The 17,384-nt window shown below is 33.9% G+C and overlaps 1 protein-coding gene across 2 annotated transcripts in view; it reads left to right on the top strand.

Annotated features, from left to right (window-relative positions):
* The window catches only part of RPRD1A (regulation of nuclear pre-mRNA domain containing 1A), a 59,423-nt gene that overhangs the window by 19,568 nt on the left and 22,471 nt on the right, over positions 1 to 17,384 (top strand). Inside the window, exons 2-7 of one of the 2 annotated variants that reach the window (XM_081263265.1) lie at positions 5,106 to 5,235; positions 7,727 to 7,833; positions 8,086 to 8,183; positions 11,961 to 12,087; positions 12,194 to 12,369; positions 13,633 to 13,715. In XM_081263265.1, the coding sequence (XP_081119391.1) occupies positions 5,106 to 5,235; positions 7,727 to 7,833; positions 8,086 to 8,183; positions 11,961 to 12,087; positions 12,194 to 12,369; positions 13,633 to 13,659 (665 nt within the window). In that variant the 3' untranslated portion in view covers positions 13,660 to 13,715. Of the gene's footprint in view, positions 1 to 5,105; positions 5,236 to 7,726; positions 7,834 to 8,085; positions 8,184 to 11,960; positions 12,088 to 12,193; positions 12,370 to 13,632; positions 13,716 to 17,384 lie in introns of those variants that run through there. The other variant, XM_081263264.1, reaches the window with a different exon arrangement.

Below are 17,384 nucleotides of genomic sequence, written 5' to 3'. Positions count from 1 at the left end.
ACACAGAAAAGGTGGTTCTCTTTAAAAGGTGGTTCTTTTGTTTATAGATAACAGTAATATTTTTAGCCATTTTTTGTATTTATGAGCATTGTCACCTACTGTAGTTTTAAATTTAATCTTCATAAAAGCATGGGTGTTAATTTAGACTATGATCTTGTAGACCATAGAAAATGAGTAGGCATGTGGTCTTTACTATTTAAGAAAATAAGTGGGCTGGGGATGTGGCTCAAGCAGTAGCGCGCTCGCCTGGCATGCGTGCAGCCCGGGTTCGATCCTCAGCACCACATACCAACAAAGATGTTGTGTCCGCCGAGAACTAAAAAATAAATATTAAAAATTCTCTCTCTCTCTCTCTCTCTCTCTCTCTCTCTCTCTCTCTCTCTCCCCTCTCTCACTCTCTCTTAAAAAAAAAAAAAGAAGTAATGTTCCTCCCACTTTCTCAGTGTTACCAAATAAAATCAGATTATGAACTGATTATGAGTTAGTGAACCTAGATAACATTTCTTTAATTTTTTTTACTGCCCAAGTTTGTTTCATATTATCTAATAGTGCATACCGATTTCTTCTGAAAGCTTAATAGTTTGATCTTTTATTTGAAATATTTGTGAGACATTATATAACCACTTTTATGATGAACTGAACTTAAGATACTAGGCCCTTGTGGGGAATATGCTCAGCTTTTTTTTTAATATTTTGTTATCAATGTATCTTTATTTTATATATTTGTACATGGTGCTGAGGATCGAACCCAGTGCCTCACACATGCTAGGCAAGCACCGCACCTCTGAGCCCCAGCCCTATGGTCAGCTTTTTAGGTAATGTTATGTTACCATATATTAGTGGAACAGATTTTGTATATTTGTGTGTCTGTTGTTATAAAAGGCCCTGGGGTGGGCTGGAGATGTGGCTCAATCAGTAGCGTGCTCGCCTGGCATGTGTGCGGCCCGGGTTCGATCCTCAGCACCACATACCAGCAAAGATGTTGTATCCGCCGAAAACTAAAAAATAAATATTAAAAAAAATTCTCTCTCTCTCTCTCTCTCTCGCGCGCGCGCGCGCACTCTCTCTTAAAAAAATAAAATAAAATTCTCTCTCTCTCTTTAAAAAAAAATAAAAAATAAATAAAAAATAAAAGGCCCTGGGGTGAGAGGAGGAAGTGTTAAGATTTAGTTCAGGGAGGTGGGCTATAAGAAAATAGTGCTTTGTAATATAAATATTAAGTGGTACTTATTTGACTTCCCCCTGATTTGGGGAATTGAACTCAGGGCCATGCTGTATCACTGAGATACATCCTCAGACTTTAGTTGTTTTTTTGTTTGTTTTTGTTTTTTAATTTTGTGACAGGGTCTTGCTGTTTTGCCCAGGTTGACCTTGAATTTTTTGATCCTCCTGCCTAAACCTCAGAGTAGCTGGGATTACAAATGTGGGCCACTCTTCCTAGTTTGGCTTGTACTTTATTCATATAAATACAGCAGTGGGACATAATATTTATTTATTTTATTTTTAAAAATATTTAATTTTTTTAGTTGTACACAATACCTTTGTTTTTATTTATTTGTTTTTTTGTGTTGCTGAGGATCAACCCAGGCCTCGCACGTGCTAGATAAGCATTCTACTGTTGAGCCACAACCCCAGCCCAGGATATAATATTTATAATTGCTTTCATGTTGTGATTTATTTGTCGAGAGGTGAAATAAAAGAAGAAAGAAGGAATAATGTTTTATTATTTTCTAATTTTCTTTTAGTTGTTGGTGGACCTTTGTTTGACTTATTTATGTGATGCTGAGAATTGAAGCCACATGATAGGCAAGTGCTCTACTACTGAACTATAGGTATCTCAGCCCCTAACTAGCATTTTAGTGATGAGACCTAGCATCTGCCACTTTGTTTAGAACTTGCAAACTACTGATTAACTAGGAAAGATTAATTTTGATCTATGATTAGCATAGTCCTGGCATATAACAAACATTGAATAAATGTTATTTGAATTGAACGGAAGATTTACAAAATAGATATCTTTGGGAAAAACCCTGTGAACAACAGAAACACAGGAAATGACTAGCTCACACCCCTTGTTTGACCTTATATTCTGTTACCAACAGAGAGTTTTTTTAAGGAATCTTTGCCTTTTTGTTAACTTTGTGCCTTTTCTTTTATAACAAATTAACCAGAATTTGTTTGAGAAATCATTTTTTTATCATTTACAGCATTGTTTATTGTGATTATTTCCATTAATTATTCGCTCTGTGTAATTTTAAATGGAAGTATTCTATTTTTCCCCCCCTCCTTGAAAATTCAAGTAAGGTCATAATTTTTGAGTTTTCTCATTTTTAGCCTGAGTTCTACAAAGAATAAAACAAAAAAAATCTTGTTATTTGGACCTTATACTGAATCCATACTTCTAGTATAGAATGTCCTTTGAGATTTGTTGGGAAATACATTTTGAAATCTTGTAAATTTTTATTTTAGTATGCATCATAGAGGCACTTCTGAATTATTTTTGAGAGGTTAATTATTCATGAATCTTTTAATATTCTAAATTTTATGGTAGAATAGCATAACATAAATTTACCATCTTAGCAATTTAAATGAACAGTTCATTAGTATGAAACACATTAATATCGTTGTGCAGTGGGTTTCCAGAGCTCTTCATTTTGCAAAACTGAAGCTCTGTCCATTAAACAATAAATTCCCAATTTAAATAAAATATTTTCCTCCACCTTCCAATCCCAGAAACCATCCTTATGAATTTGACTCCTCTAGGTACCTCATGTAAGTAAATCAGACAGTGTTTATCTTTTCATGACTAGGTTATTTCACTTGGCATAACATCCTCAAGGTTTATCCATGTTGTAGCATGCGTCAGCATTTCCTTTTTAAGGCTGAATAATTTCTGATGAATGTATATATAATAAATTTCGCTAATCTGTAGAACTTGAATTGCTTCCCTTTTTTGGCTATTGGGAGTGATGCTGCTAACATTCTAAAACATTTTGATTTGAGTTGCTACGTAATAATCTCAGGAGATAATTTCTTTCATTTATGACAGAAGGAATAGTTTAGTTGATTAAGGAATCCTTTGCAGTTTGACTTTATAGATTCAAATCCTGGCTCTTTCTTTACTGGCTCTTTTATTGTTGGCAAATAACCTTTTCCATGTTTGTTTGCACTGAAGCAAAACGGGGTTAATAATGGTTCCTTACATTGTTTAGATTAAATTAGATAATACATGTAAATTGCTTAGAGTATTGTGGCCTGTAGCAGAAGTTGGATAAATGTTATACTACTAGGAAAAGGAGCCCATTGGTTTAGGTACCCATTCAAAAGTACTGCAGGTGGTCTCTCAATTAGATAATAAGAAAATTTAGAGTTTCTAAACAGATTTGATGCTGAGAAGGTGAAAACCTGATTTGAATGATACCAGCATTTTCTTAGTGGGATTGAGAGGGTTAGGGTAGGTAAAAACGAGACAGGGTTGAGTACTGGGACATTGGCCTTTATAATCCTTTTCATGGGAAAGGGTCCGAATATCTTCTTAACCATTTAGACTTTGTGGTTTATATAAACAAGACTAGAGACCAGAAGAACCAGAAGTTGTTCTTTATTATAGCCATTTCTTCCTTTGTTCCATACCAGTGAATTTTGAAAGCATGAAAAGAGGTGAGCAACAACTTTATAGACAGGCAGATCAACTTATATATACAGTGGCATGACTTGAGTTTGTAAAGTCTGATTTGTTCTCTCTTATAATGTATTGTTTATTGTGGGAAAGTTTGGCTTCTGGTTTGCTCTCATGAAAGATGTGAAACTCTAAAGTGACTTTTTAATACATTGAAGGCTTAAATTTATAAATTAAATACTTAAATCTAGTAAGTGCAGCCTGATCAGCTAGTCTCATGAATAAACACTGGATAATTGATCTTGATCATAGGTTCTCTATACCATTGTACTATGGTTGTCACAAGCTCTTTTCCTTCTCAATATAATTGCACTACCATGAATGGTTCAACTTTAATTCTAGTAAAACTCTAACATGAAAATAGTCCATAAATTTACATTAAGCATTGACTTTTTCTTATTATGCATATGTCTTTTTTTTTTTTTTTTTGGTGTGTGTGTATATATATATATTGTGCCAAGGGCCTCACACAAAGCTAGACAAGTGCTCTTACCTGTGAAACACACCCTAGCCCATGTGTGTATGGATCTTATTTGAGTCATTTTCAGAATTACTCTGCTTCTTACTAACGTTGTACCTAGTGAAAATGTACTATGACCTACAGTTGTTGAATTTTGTGTTTCCTTCAGGTGACTATGCCATGTAATATAGTGAGTAGGGGAATATTTTTGTCAAGACAAGTTCATTTATTTAAGGTCATGTAATCCAAAGAGGGAAACATCTAAACTTTGCATAGTGTCCCTAACATTCAGTCTGTTAGCTTGGCAAATATTTATTGCATAAATAAAAACATGTAATTTATTGAAGCGGTACCTCTTTCAGCCTATTTTACATTTGTATTCTGTTGTTTCACAATGAGTTAACATTGATTTTGAATCAACATGGATATTAAAACACTTCTAAATTTAATGTAAGATTTAGGGTTCCATCTTAATAACATGAATAGTCACCATCTTATTTTAAACGGCTCTATTTCACAGTGTTGGTAATGGTTTTAATACAGTTAAATAAATATAAGATGGAATTATAGAGATGCATTTATGTATAGGCATAAGGATTTCAATGTATAAAGCTGTTTAGTTTGGGAATGATGATAAGACCAGGAATCAGATATGTTAAGTAGTTTGGATGCCTTAGTAAAACTACAAGGAGATGAAAAGATCTGTCATTGATCTATCTTTGCTTCTTAGGTTCTCTTTTTTTTCATCAAATGATTATCTTTTAGAAGCTGTAGTCAACCTGGTGAGGTTAGTAGCAGTGACTTGATAAATTTGGTAGTAAAATGAGAAGCTAGGGTTGAACATGATACTTGAAGGTTAGTAGACTTATGTAGTTCTCAAACTGCTTAATTATGGATTGATAAAGTTTGTCTAAGTTGAATGAGAATATTTTAAGTAGATCAATTTTTTTTCTTTGAATTTTTCAGCAAAACCCAACAGGAAGCTTACTTTTCTCTACCTAGCCAATGATGTCATTCAGAACAGCAAAAGGAAGGGGCCGGAGTTTACAAAAGATTTTGCACCAGTTATAGTGGAGGCTTTTAAGCATGTTTCAAGGTATGACAATTTGGGGGGTATTAGGTGATCTGTTTTAAATATGGACAATATTTACTTTTGCTAAGATTTGTCTTAAGCCATATAATAAAGAAGAACATATTTCTTTGAAGCTTTCATTTGGAAAGACTTCTAACTGGCATTTGTAAATGTACTAAATGCTTACTGTGAAGGAAATTTCAACTGTTGCTAAGGTAGACATTTTGAGTACTTAAATGATAGCTTTTCTTTAATAGACCAAAAGTACTGCTGTATTGGAATGAACTTCATTGAGAATGATTGACGGTATTGAATTGAAAATTTGTGTGCTATAAACTGGTGATCTGGATACACTTAGTTCTCCTTTTCTTTATATCATTTTTAATGATTTTAAGATTTTTTTAGGTATTTGGATGTGTGTTTTAACATTTCCAAATATTGTGGAAATAAAGAATATTTATTTAGGAAAATAAAAAATGTTGAAAAATTTTGCTAAGGTAATTCTGAAGGAGGAAATCTATATTGTCTTATAGTCTTTTAAAGACTTATTTCTGAACATTATATGCAGGTATGATAGATTACCAGGCAAACATTGGGATAAATATTAATTTCATCTAAATTATATAATTCAATGGTGAGTGGTGGTGGTCTGTGTTGATTTATATAAGGGTGAAAATCTGCTCACCTCAGGCCATGCAGTTTTAGTCATAGTAGACACATTTTTAAAACATGACAGTGTCAAATGCTGCTGTATGTTGCTTTCTAAATAGATATTATTTCCCTTCCAATTTAGATGCTGCCTTCTACCTTCTTTTCAAATGTTGGTGTTTCTTAGAGCTAAGTCCTACACTGCCTTCTGGGGCCATGTTCTTCACTTGCCTCTTGGTGATTTGTACATTGCGTGTATTATTATCTATACCCTAATGACTTAGAATCTTATTCTTCAGTCCAAATTTTTTTCTGTTCTTGACCTGTATGTCCAGTTGTCTTTTTACATTTCTACTTGGGTACATCTTAAGTATCTCACACTGTTTATTACTGAACTTAAAATGTTCAATTCTTCTTTCTCCTTCACTCTCCATATTCCATATCATACACATTTCCTTAGTTGCTTTCTTTTCCTTTTAGTTGCTATAATGTCTTTTTTCTATGTTTATAATGGCCTTTATTATTTTTTAATTCCTATGGGAACATGTAGCCAGCATTGTAGAGCTAGTGTTACATTTTCTTGCCTTTGAGATCAAGCCTAAGCACTTAAGATTTTCCTTCATGGCACCTCCTACCTTCAGACTTATGTCTTATTTCTAACAGATAAACAGCTTGTAGTGTACACTTTTAGCTAACTCAACTTTTTCTAAGTTCTGTCTACCTCCAAGGCTTTTGTATATATTGCCTCTCCCTAGAGTTTAATAAAATCTTTATTAATTGCCTACTATGTGCTAGGCCCCAAAAGGTAGTAGCTACATGGATAAGTGAATATAAATGAATATTTGTTATAATGCCAGATGACAAATGCTTTAAAGAGACATAAAACAGGAAAAAAGAAATAGAGAGTATGAGGGTATCCAGTCATAGTATAAGATAATTTGGAGAGATGGCTATTTGAACAGAGACTAAAAAGAGGGTGAAACAAGCCATTTGTCTAGAAGGAAAGGATTCTAGGCAGAGAGAATACTTGGCAGAAATAGACAACTATGTGCTGGGCATGTTTGAGGATCAGCAAGGAGATTTGTATGGGAGAAATAAGTATTGGGGAATGTGGACTATGCGGTTGTCAGGAAGCAGAGCATGTGGGCCTTGTGGCCCAGTGCAAGAATTTTGATTTTATTCTTGGCATGGTTGGTTGTACTTACAGGATTGAGAACAGTATTATCTGATTTAAATTTTGTAGAGTGAAGGAGTACAGGCTGGGAGATTAGTGAGAATGTTCCAGAAATTCAGGCAAGAGATAATAGGGGCTCAGTCTGTGATAGTCGTGATGAAGGATTACTTCTAAATGGGTAGAAGTAATCTATTTCTCGTTTCTCTCTACATTCAGTCTTCATATCTCATTTCCTCAAATACTGTTCCTTGTCTCTCTTAAATTGGGCAAGATCTCTTTGCTGTCTTTAGTGCCTTGTTCTCTTCCATAACACCTATAAATAATAGCTACTCTAAAGCTCCGTTTGATCTTCATGCCAAAGGTAATTCCTTGCTCAAAAATTATTTGGTGAGTAAATTAAAGACACCTATTGAATATCTCCCGTAGCCTCCCATTCAGCTCTCTTTAGGTTCAGGCATCTTCTTTGTAAACTCATAGGAGCTAGTCCTAAAACTTGTTTAGTTTTTGTAATTTTTTCCTTAAGCAATATGTCTTGACTTTATCATTCTGAATTGCTGGCCACATAGGATTTTCAGTAAACATCTAGATAGTTTTTTCAAGAGTTGAATATTTGATTGTATTTAAAATCATCATTGTGTTTTCCATTGCACTATGTATTATTGTTCGTATTTTTAATTTTTTTTTTTTCTTTAGTGAAACTGATGAAAGTTGTAAGAAGCACCTTGGAAGAGTGTTATCTATTTGGGAAGAAAGATCTGTATATGAAAATGATGTATTAGAACAACTTAAGCAAGCTCTGTGTGAGTATATAATCCTTTTTTTTTTTTTTAAAGAGAGTGAGAGAGAATTTTTTTAATATTTATTTTTTAGTTTTCGGCGGACACAACATCTTTGTTTGTATGTGGTGCTGAGGATCGAACCCGGGCCGCACGCATGCCAGGCGAGCGCACTACCGCTTGAGCCACATCCCCAGCCCTATAATCTTAATCTCTTATCATTATCTCTTCATTAAAATATTCTTTTATTAAAATTTAAATATTTTTTCAATATAGATGGTGATAAGAAGCCTAGGAAGAGAACTTATGAACAAATAAAGGTGGATGAAAATGAAAATTGTTCCTCTCTAGGATCTCCAAGTGAACCACCACAGGTAAAAAATTTTCACCGATAAGAGTTATATTTTACTTTGCATGATTACCAAGCCTTATTATTTCATTGTTTTTGGGTACAAGAAAGAAACTACACGAATATCTTTTCTTTCTTTTTTTTTTAATATTTTTAGTTGTAGGTGGACACAATACCTTTATTTTGTTTATTTATGTGGTGCTGGGGATCGAATCCAGTGTCTCACGCATGCTAGGCAAGTGCTTTACCACTGAGCCACAACCCCAGCCCAAATATCTTTTATTTTCTGCTTAACAAATTGCTTATGTTTGTAGGATGTTGTATATTGTATATTTTTTATAGAAATCATATTTTGCATAGAAATATTTCTTTTTCTTCTGATAAATTATTTTTTTTAATTTAAGAGGATTTCTAGTTGCTAAGTATGATTAGATACAGTGAGATATCCACCATTTAAAGAGTTTATTTTACGATAAAACATTATGTGATAAGCATATTTTGTTGTAGGATTTAAATACTATTAAGAATTGCATTCTTAGAGATGGACACTGCTCTTGTGTTTTTCTTTCAAATGTGTAAAACTCTTTTGAAAGATAAGAGTGTTAGAATGGGGCTGGGGATATGGTTCAAGTGGTAGCATGCTCGCCTGGCATGCGCAGGGCGCTGGGTTTGATCCTCAGCACCACATAAAAATAAAATAAAGATGTTGTGTCCACCGAAAACTAAAAAGTAAATATTAAAAAAAAAAAAGAGTGTTAGAGTGGTAAGTATGTATTCATTCACTAAAACTATATATCACAATGTAAGTCTATGGAGAAGTAAGATAAATTCAAATCATTATCTTCGTACCCTAAGTCCTCCCAGGATGGTACAACATAGCACTTCTTAACCATTAGATGAATTTTAGAAAGACATTTTGAACTTAAATGTGGGCATTGAGTCTTTAAATTTCCTTCTTTTGTTTGAAATATGTATGAAGGACAGATAAAATTTCAAAAGACAAAATGAAGACAGCCTTAAAACAAGGTAAATAGCTTTTTAAAAAAAATATTTATTTTTTAATTGTAGTTGGACACAATATCTTTATTTATTTATTTTTATGTGGTTTTGGGGATCGAACCCAGAGGCTTGCCTGTGCTAGGCAAGCGCTCTACCGCTGAGCCACAACCCCAGCCCAAGGCAAATAGCTTTAAGGGCTAGAAATAATACAGAAGTACAACTCATTGTGTGAGCCAGAGGCTGTTTTCTCCTGAGCTCATTTCATTCTCCTCTGATAGACATGAGGTGTCAAGAATTGGTATCCTGTAGGGTAACAAGAACTGTTAATACTTTATGGAAGTTAGAGGATTGAACCCAAACTTACTGTATGAAAACTGGAAGCTGGGAAGGGCTTTTTCCCTCATGAAAGGAGCTTGAAAGAAAGATAAAAATGATTGCCTAGGAGCTGGGGTTGTGGCTCAGCGGTAGAGCGCTTGAGCACTAGCACATGTGAGGCCCTGGGTTCCCTACTCAGCACCACATAAAAATAAATAAAATAAAGGTATTGTGTCCAATTACAACTAAAAAACAAATTTTTTTTTTTTTTTTTAGAAATGATTGCCTAGGACTATGGATTTATATCAGTCTTGGAATTAAGGAGGAAGAAAAATCAAGGCTCTCGATCAGGATCAGAGCCAAGCTACCTCTTGGTTCAGTCAGGAATGAGGAATAATGAACTCCTCATGGTAATCATGAAACAGAATTGGAATAGAAAAGTAGTAAGAACATGACATTTGGACCAACCAAGCACTAAATGTGCATCTTTCCCTATTTGCTCATAATTTATGACAGAAAATCATTTTTTTAACATGCCTTTTAAAAAAATATATTTTTTAATTATATGTGGGTACAATATCTTTATTTTTATGTGGTGCTGAGGATTGAACCCAGTGCCTCACACGTGCTAGGGGAGCATTCTACCTCTGAGCCACAACCCTGGCTCCACATTCATTCTTTTTTTTTTTAGTTGTTGATAGATCTTTTATTTATTTATACGTGGTGCTAAGAATCGAACCCAGTGCCTCACACATCTCAGGCAGGTGTGCTATTGCTGAGCCAAAGCGCCAGCCTCCCCATTCATTCTTAATATTTTTATTTTCTGTGTGCTAAACCTCAGTGATAGCTTTTAAATTAGAATAGCTAATAAACATTAGTAACTTGCTGTCAATGTCATTTTTTATTTTTATTTTTTCAAGTAAAGAGTCTTTCTATGTTGCTCAAACTGATCCTGAACTCCTAGGCTCAAGCAATCCTCCTTCCTCAGTCTCTTTGAGTAGCTGAGACTAAATGTGATCCTGATAAAGACAGAATTAGGCGAGGCACTGTGGCACACGCCTGTAATCCCAATAGCTTGGGAGGCTGAGGTAGAAGGATTGCAAGTTCAAAGCCAGCCTCAGCAAAAGCGAGGTGCTAAGCAACTCAGTGAGACCATGTCTCTAAATAAAATACAAAATAGAGCTGAGGATGTGGCTCAGTGGTTGAGTGCTCCTGAGTTCAGTCCTCAGTACCAAAAAAAAAAAGTAAAGGCAGTATTTTAAAAGTATATGTAATGTCTTAGTGTCTCTGAATCTAGTCTTAAAAACTAAAAAAGAAAAAAATAAGAAAAGATGGGATGGGGATAGAGACTAGTAAAAATAAAACTTAATTATTTTTCTTTGGAGTAAGTTATATTATGAATAGTAACTCCAATAACAAAGAATCACCCTTTCCTTCTATTTTTAACTAGTATGAAAATATTTTAATTGTCCTTTTCTCCTGATTATAGTTGTATAAAAATAGTATTACTAAAGATGATAAAATCATTTGTTTCCTGGCTAATCAGCACAGACATATTAGTCATTAGATGCATGGAATTTTTTTTAATACTTTAATAGTCTGATTAACAAACCATAGGATAGTTGAAGATATCATATTTGGGGCTGGGATTGTGGCTCAGAAGTAGAGTGCTCACATAGCATGCGTGAGGCACTGAGTTCGATCCTCAGCACCACATAAAAATAAAATAAAGATATGTGTCCATCTATAAGTAAAAAATAAATATTAAAAAAGATATCATATTTGAACATAATACCAAAACTACATTTCTTTTATGCTTTACTTACAGCATTTAGAAATAGAATTTGAGAAACTCTTCTATATTGTATTAGATGATTGGTATCCCCCTTTCCCCAATAACCAATGTAATTTAAAATTCAGTAATTTTACAGTGATAATATAATGTGCAATGATAATATAATGCATATATTATACATAAAACTTGTATTCTTTAGGCTGAAATTATAGCCTACTTTCCCATTTACCGGTGAGATAGATATCTGCCATATATATAAATCAGTCATTTACCTCATTTGTCTGATACTCATAAATATTTTTATACCATCTGCCTTCACTACTAGAGTGTGAGCTCCTCAAGGTCTAGGGCGTTATCTCATTTACATTTCAGTAGCTTCTTAGTATATAAAAGAAATGGGATTGTCTGTGGAAGCAGTTTGTATTGGAAACTTTGGGTTAGTAGGTAACTCATAAGGATTAGGGATATGAAAAAAAGATTCAAGTCATTATTAATTTAAGCTTTGGGCTGGGGTTGTGGCTCAGCAGCACAGCACTCACCTAGCATGTGTGAGATGCTGGGTTCAATCCTCAGTACCACATAAAAATAAATTTTAAAAAAAAGGTATTGTGTCCAACCACAACTAAAAAAAAAAAAACCAAAAACAAAATTAAGCTTTATTTATTTTGGTTCTGAAGTTATGCAACTTTTTAGACTCTAGATCTCGTTAGAGCCTTACAAGATCTAGAAAATGCAGCTTCAGGTGATGCAGCAGTTCATCAGAGGATAGCTTCTTTGCCTGTCGAAGTCCAAGAAGTATCCCTGCTAGATAAAATAACAGGTAAGAAAAAGATGTGATCCAGAACTTTTTTAGGAGGTGGGTTTGGGAACAACATATGTTATTGTTTCTGTTGTATAATAATTTTATTATCCTGTGCTTTTCTTAGATAAAGAATCTGGAGAAAGGCTTTCTAAAATGGTAGAGGATGCTTGTATGTTGCTGGCAGATTACAATGGCAGATTGGCGGCAGAAATAGATGATAGGAAGCAACTCACTCGAATGTTAGCAGATTTTCTTCGTTGTCAAAAAGAAGCCCTTGCAGAGAAAGAGCATAAATTGGAAGTGCGTAACTTTTTTCTTTTTAGTGCTTATTTGTTTCATTTACTTTGGGGTAGGAATTTTAACATATCTCAGTTCCTGCACACCATGCATTTTTGGGAAATAGACCTTTTTAGGCAGTGGCCCAAGTAACTTCCTCAACATCAATGGATTTCCTTCTACTTTAACCAAATCAACCTGTTTAAGTAAACTTTGAAATTTAGAATTAGCAGGATTGCACTTGAAAAATTATTTTTGTGAAATTCCATTGCGGTAGTAGAAGTTTATCAACTTAAATCCTTATTTTCAAGCACAAAAACAATAGAAAAATAACAGTAGGCATGAAGCCTTATTTGCAATAAACTGGATTAGATTTGTTCAGTCCCTATTCTGAGCACATACAGCTATACCATACAGTCTTCAAATTAATCCATCTCTTTGAGGCCAAGAATTCAAGACCAGACTGGGCAACATGAGCTATTTCAAATTTTAAAAAGAAATTACCTCTTTTTTCCATCTCTGATTCTGATGCTTAACATATTCACACTCTTCTGGCCCGCAAACACTGTTAGTTAGAAAGTTATTGCTCTTTTAAGTAGTGATTGGTACTGTTGATGAGAAGATTTGGGGTGCAGAAGGTGATAAAAAGAAATATTTTCATATTTCCTTTGAGGCATTGTCAGGGGTAGATGAGCTAGATTTAGTTTAATTTAAATCCTCCAGTTGACTAGTTGTTAAATTGTTTACTGATGTACCAGTTTCTTATGCTAATATGTAAGAGATTTTCTAATTTGTTGAGTCCCCTTATTTGCAGGTAATTTACTGTAAATTTATAGGTACGGCATGATACTGCCTCTGTTAGGTTGCTTTTACTTATTTTAATTTATTTCTTAGTTCAGCAATCTCTAATTGGGCCCAAAAGGTGCTTAGACTGGCTTTTGTTACCCATGAGAAAGCTACTTGATTGCTTCCACCCAAAACTCTTAGCTTTTAGTTTAGCACAGTCTCTTCAAATTTGCTCCTCTTCTGTTCACATAAAACACAGTGGATTATTAGCACTATGATTTGCCCTTGAAAAAGTTGCTCACTTCTACATGGAAAGGAAAAGATGGAATTTTGAAAATGATGAATTTGATAATTGTCAGTCTTTGATTTGTGGTAGAAATTCAATTTTAAATATATTGTTACTTGTTTTATTGTCTGCAGAATTAAGGGTAAGTAATATACAGTTTTTATCTTTAGTCTTTTGGTAACATTTCTTTAACTTCTATTGAGCTTCTGTTGCAGATATTGGACATGGGCGTTATCTTCTAATGATGTCTTCACCATTAACGTATTCTTCCTGCTAAAAATAAATATCAAACTCCAAAGCTTGTATTGTCTCATGTTTTTGAAAATTGAAGGGAAGACTAAAACTTTGTTATTGTTCTCCTTTGTACTGCTTTCTCACTTATGATGTTGGCCATTTATCACTGGTTTCAAAATGGAATTTATGCAGTTGCTTGGGAGGCTGAGGAAGGAGGATCATAAGTTCAAGCCAGCCTCAGCAATTTTTAGCAAGGCCCTAAAAACTTAACAAAGACCCTTCTCTAAATAAAATATGAAAAAGGGCTGGGATATGTAGTTCAGTGGTTAAGCATCCCTGGGCTCAATGCGTGGTACCAAATAAATAAATAATGAAATTTATGTCTTAAAGTGTAGAAAATATGGCAAATACCACCTCCCCCAACAACTCACTCTTTGCTCAATTCATTCCAGCCAGATTGCATAGTTAATAGTCATAGATGGTGAGACTGATAATAACAACAATAACATTTACCATGTGTTAGGCATACTGTTCTAGCCATTTAACATAGTCAGCTCATTTACTCCTATGTAGCAGGATAGAATATTATCCACAATTCATAAACATGGAACTGAGGTAGAAGGAGATAAAGTAGCTTACTCACTGTCACAGAAAGTAAATTGTTAGGATCCAGGGAATCTGTCTCAGGAGTCATTGTACTTAATCAAAAAGAAATTTTTTACTTCCTATTTTGCTGCAGTGTAAGACTACAGCAAAAGCTAAAGCCCTATTTTTCTAACTCTGATTCCATTCTCCTCAGAGGTAATAACTGTCATGAAAGAAAGCGTTGTAGGAATTTTTGTTATTTGGCATGACTGGATTTTATTGTATTATAAAGAAACTAGCTCAATTATGTTCAACTTCGTTTTTACAAGTAGAGAAATGAACTTTCTTACATAAACTTGGAATTAATTCAGCAGAACTTTTTGTAAATCATTATTTAGAAATTAGGGATTCTGTTGTTAGGAGACCTGAAAATGATTTGAGGTAATTTAGACATTCTTTGTACTAAGCAGTTGACATTGCTTTGAAGTTGAGACAGAGGTGAAGATTTATATTTTTCCTATCAGCTGTGATACCACAGAGTTGACAGTTCTCATGCACGTTTGAACATGAAGTGCAATTGACTGGGTGTCATTTTCTCTCTTTTTTTGGAAAAGGTACATAAATTTGAAAGTATCCATTTATGAATTGGCTATTTAATATTTCTTAAGGAATTCACTATTAAAGCATTTGTAATGAATGAAAATATTTGGAAATTTAAACATTTTTTGGAAATCAGTAGTCATGATTTTTGAAACTTTACACTTTGGTAAAAAATAAAAAGTAAGCAGATAACTGTTAGAATGGACCCAGTAAATTTCATTTATATTTATAAGATCTTTTTCATGGACTGCTATATGGTAACTTAAAAAATATTTTTTTTTGTAATTATAAGTAGACAGCATACATTTATTTTATTTGTTCATTTTTATGTGGTGCTGAACCTAGTGTTTCACACGTTGTAGGCAAGCGCTCTGCCACTAAGCCAAAACCCCTGCCCCTCATGGATTGCTATATAAATCATTTCACCATTGAAAGTGTTACATAAAATAATTTAACTTGTTATGGAAGAAAATATCTGCACAGTACTCATTGCACGAATATTGTTTAAGCTTGCCCCTTTTCCAATGATGTAAGATTGCCCCCAAGTTATTTGCATTTATTATTACACTGTTTTGTGTATTGTAGGTAGGATAGCAGAGAACATACTGGTAATACAGGTTTATATAACTGTATATATGCAGGACTCATTCTCAGTAGAGTACTGTACAGGTGGGTCAAAGGGAATGTGTGTATGCATGTACGCGTGCTCGCGTGCACTCACAGTGCTAGGGATCAAACTCAGGGTCTCATGCATGCTAAGCAGGTGCTCTACCACTGAGCAAAACCAGGTTCTGTCTCTTTAAATTTGCCATATAAGTGTATAAACTTACAGTATGGGTGCATTTTTTCCTACAAAATCTTACTGAGTGATAACTTTCTTTCCATTTTTGTTAAATGTCACTGTCATACTTAATTCTTATGTATACCCACATTTAGTAATATAGTTCCTTTTGTACTTGCACAGATTTTGATATTTATTTCTAATATTCATGTTTATAATTTTGACTAATTTCTCTTTATTCACTGTTTTGCCTTCATACTTAATATTTTAAGAGACCACATTTTTGGTTATTTATCACATGATATGTTATTCAAAAATAGTGTGGTAAGGATATGGAGAACTGATAATGGAGTAGTTTTAGAAATAATATTATAAGTAAGATGGAGCTATGGATTTTTTAAAAGAAAGAAATGTTACTAATTTCTGAATAAATATTTTTGAAATCTTTCTAAAATTTTTCAGGATTTATACAGGTATTTCAGGAACTGTAATCTTTAGCCATTTTTATTGACTGGCAAGTAATCTATTTTAATTATAGGGGAAAAGGCTATATGAGCAAAAAGACAGCCCTGGATATTGGCTCTATTTATTTTATATCCCTTTCATATAATATGTGCTTTTTTACTATGTCATTGTTTCCTTTTTAATGTATAGATATATGACAGTTTACTTAATTACTCTTTTTCTTTTTTGTGATTCTATTGCTTTGGTATTATAAACAGCATTTCAGGGAACATCTCTTTAATTAACTTGCTTGCCCATGTAGGATTATTTCTTGTGATAAATCTCTAAAATTACTGATTCATGTTAAAGACTTGATATTTGTTACTAATCTGATTTTCAGTAAGATTGTAGTTGGTTTTATTATCTATAGTTCTTCTTTCCTAGGCCATTCATTTTCTCTAGAGAGAAGTGCCTCAGATACATGACAGAAGGCATCTATTTTCTGAATAGTATTTTACCTCTTAACTTCTGAGTTGAGTCCCTGAATGCAGATCTTTTGCTCAGGTTCTTGTCTCTCATCTTTTAGTTCTGTGGGATAAAGGTTTTAACATATTTACGTAAAGAGTTTCAGTTGGTCCTCATTGTGAACCTTAAAACTCACCATTACATTTCTAGGGGATTCGTAAGTTCAAAATCCTGAGCTAGTTCAGAGTTCCTCTGGATGAAGTGCATTACTTTTGTTTATTTTGTGTTGCATTTTTTTTCAGTCTTAAAGTTTTTTTGACATTCATTTACTGTGGTACCCTTTCTTTCTTTGTGATTTCTGCCTGTATAAATTGTTTTACTATTTTGTTGGCATTTTGAGAGGGAGCAGATGAACAATTCCATCTGTCATATAATGGAAAACTTTTTATGTTTTAGTAAACACAAATATATACATTTCATACCTCCTGCCACACCACCCCTAAGTGGTTGTCATACATATATTGCCTGTATTGTTAATAGTTGATAATCCTGATCCCTCTGAAATTTCCCTGTGTGATTGCAGCCAGATGGATCTTTTAAGAAGAAATGGGGCTAGGAATGTGGCTCAAGCGGTAGTGCGCTCGCCTGGCATGTGTGCGGCCCGGGTTCGATCCTCAGCACCACATACAAACAAAGCTGTTGTGTCTGCCGAAAACTAAAAAATAAATATTAAAAAAAACTTCCCTCCCTCCCTCCCTCCCCCCCCGCCTTTAAAAAAGAAGAAGAAACTAGGTCCCAGCACACCTGTTTAAAAAAGAAGAAGAAACTAGGTCCCAGCACACCTGTTTAAAACTCTCC

This window comes from Spermophilus citellus (genome assembly GCF_964194105.1).
Source record: "Spermophilus citellus genome assembly, chromosome: 12".
Lineage (NCBI taxonomy): Eukaryota > Metazoa > Chordata > Mammalia > Rodentia > Sciuridae > Spermophilus > Spermophilus citellus.
The sequence above is the reverse complement of the archived record's forward strand: the minus strand, read 5'-3'. Positions and strand labels throughout refer to the sequence as shown.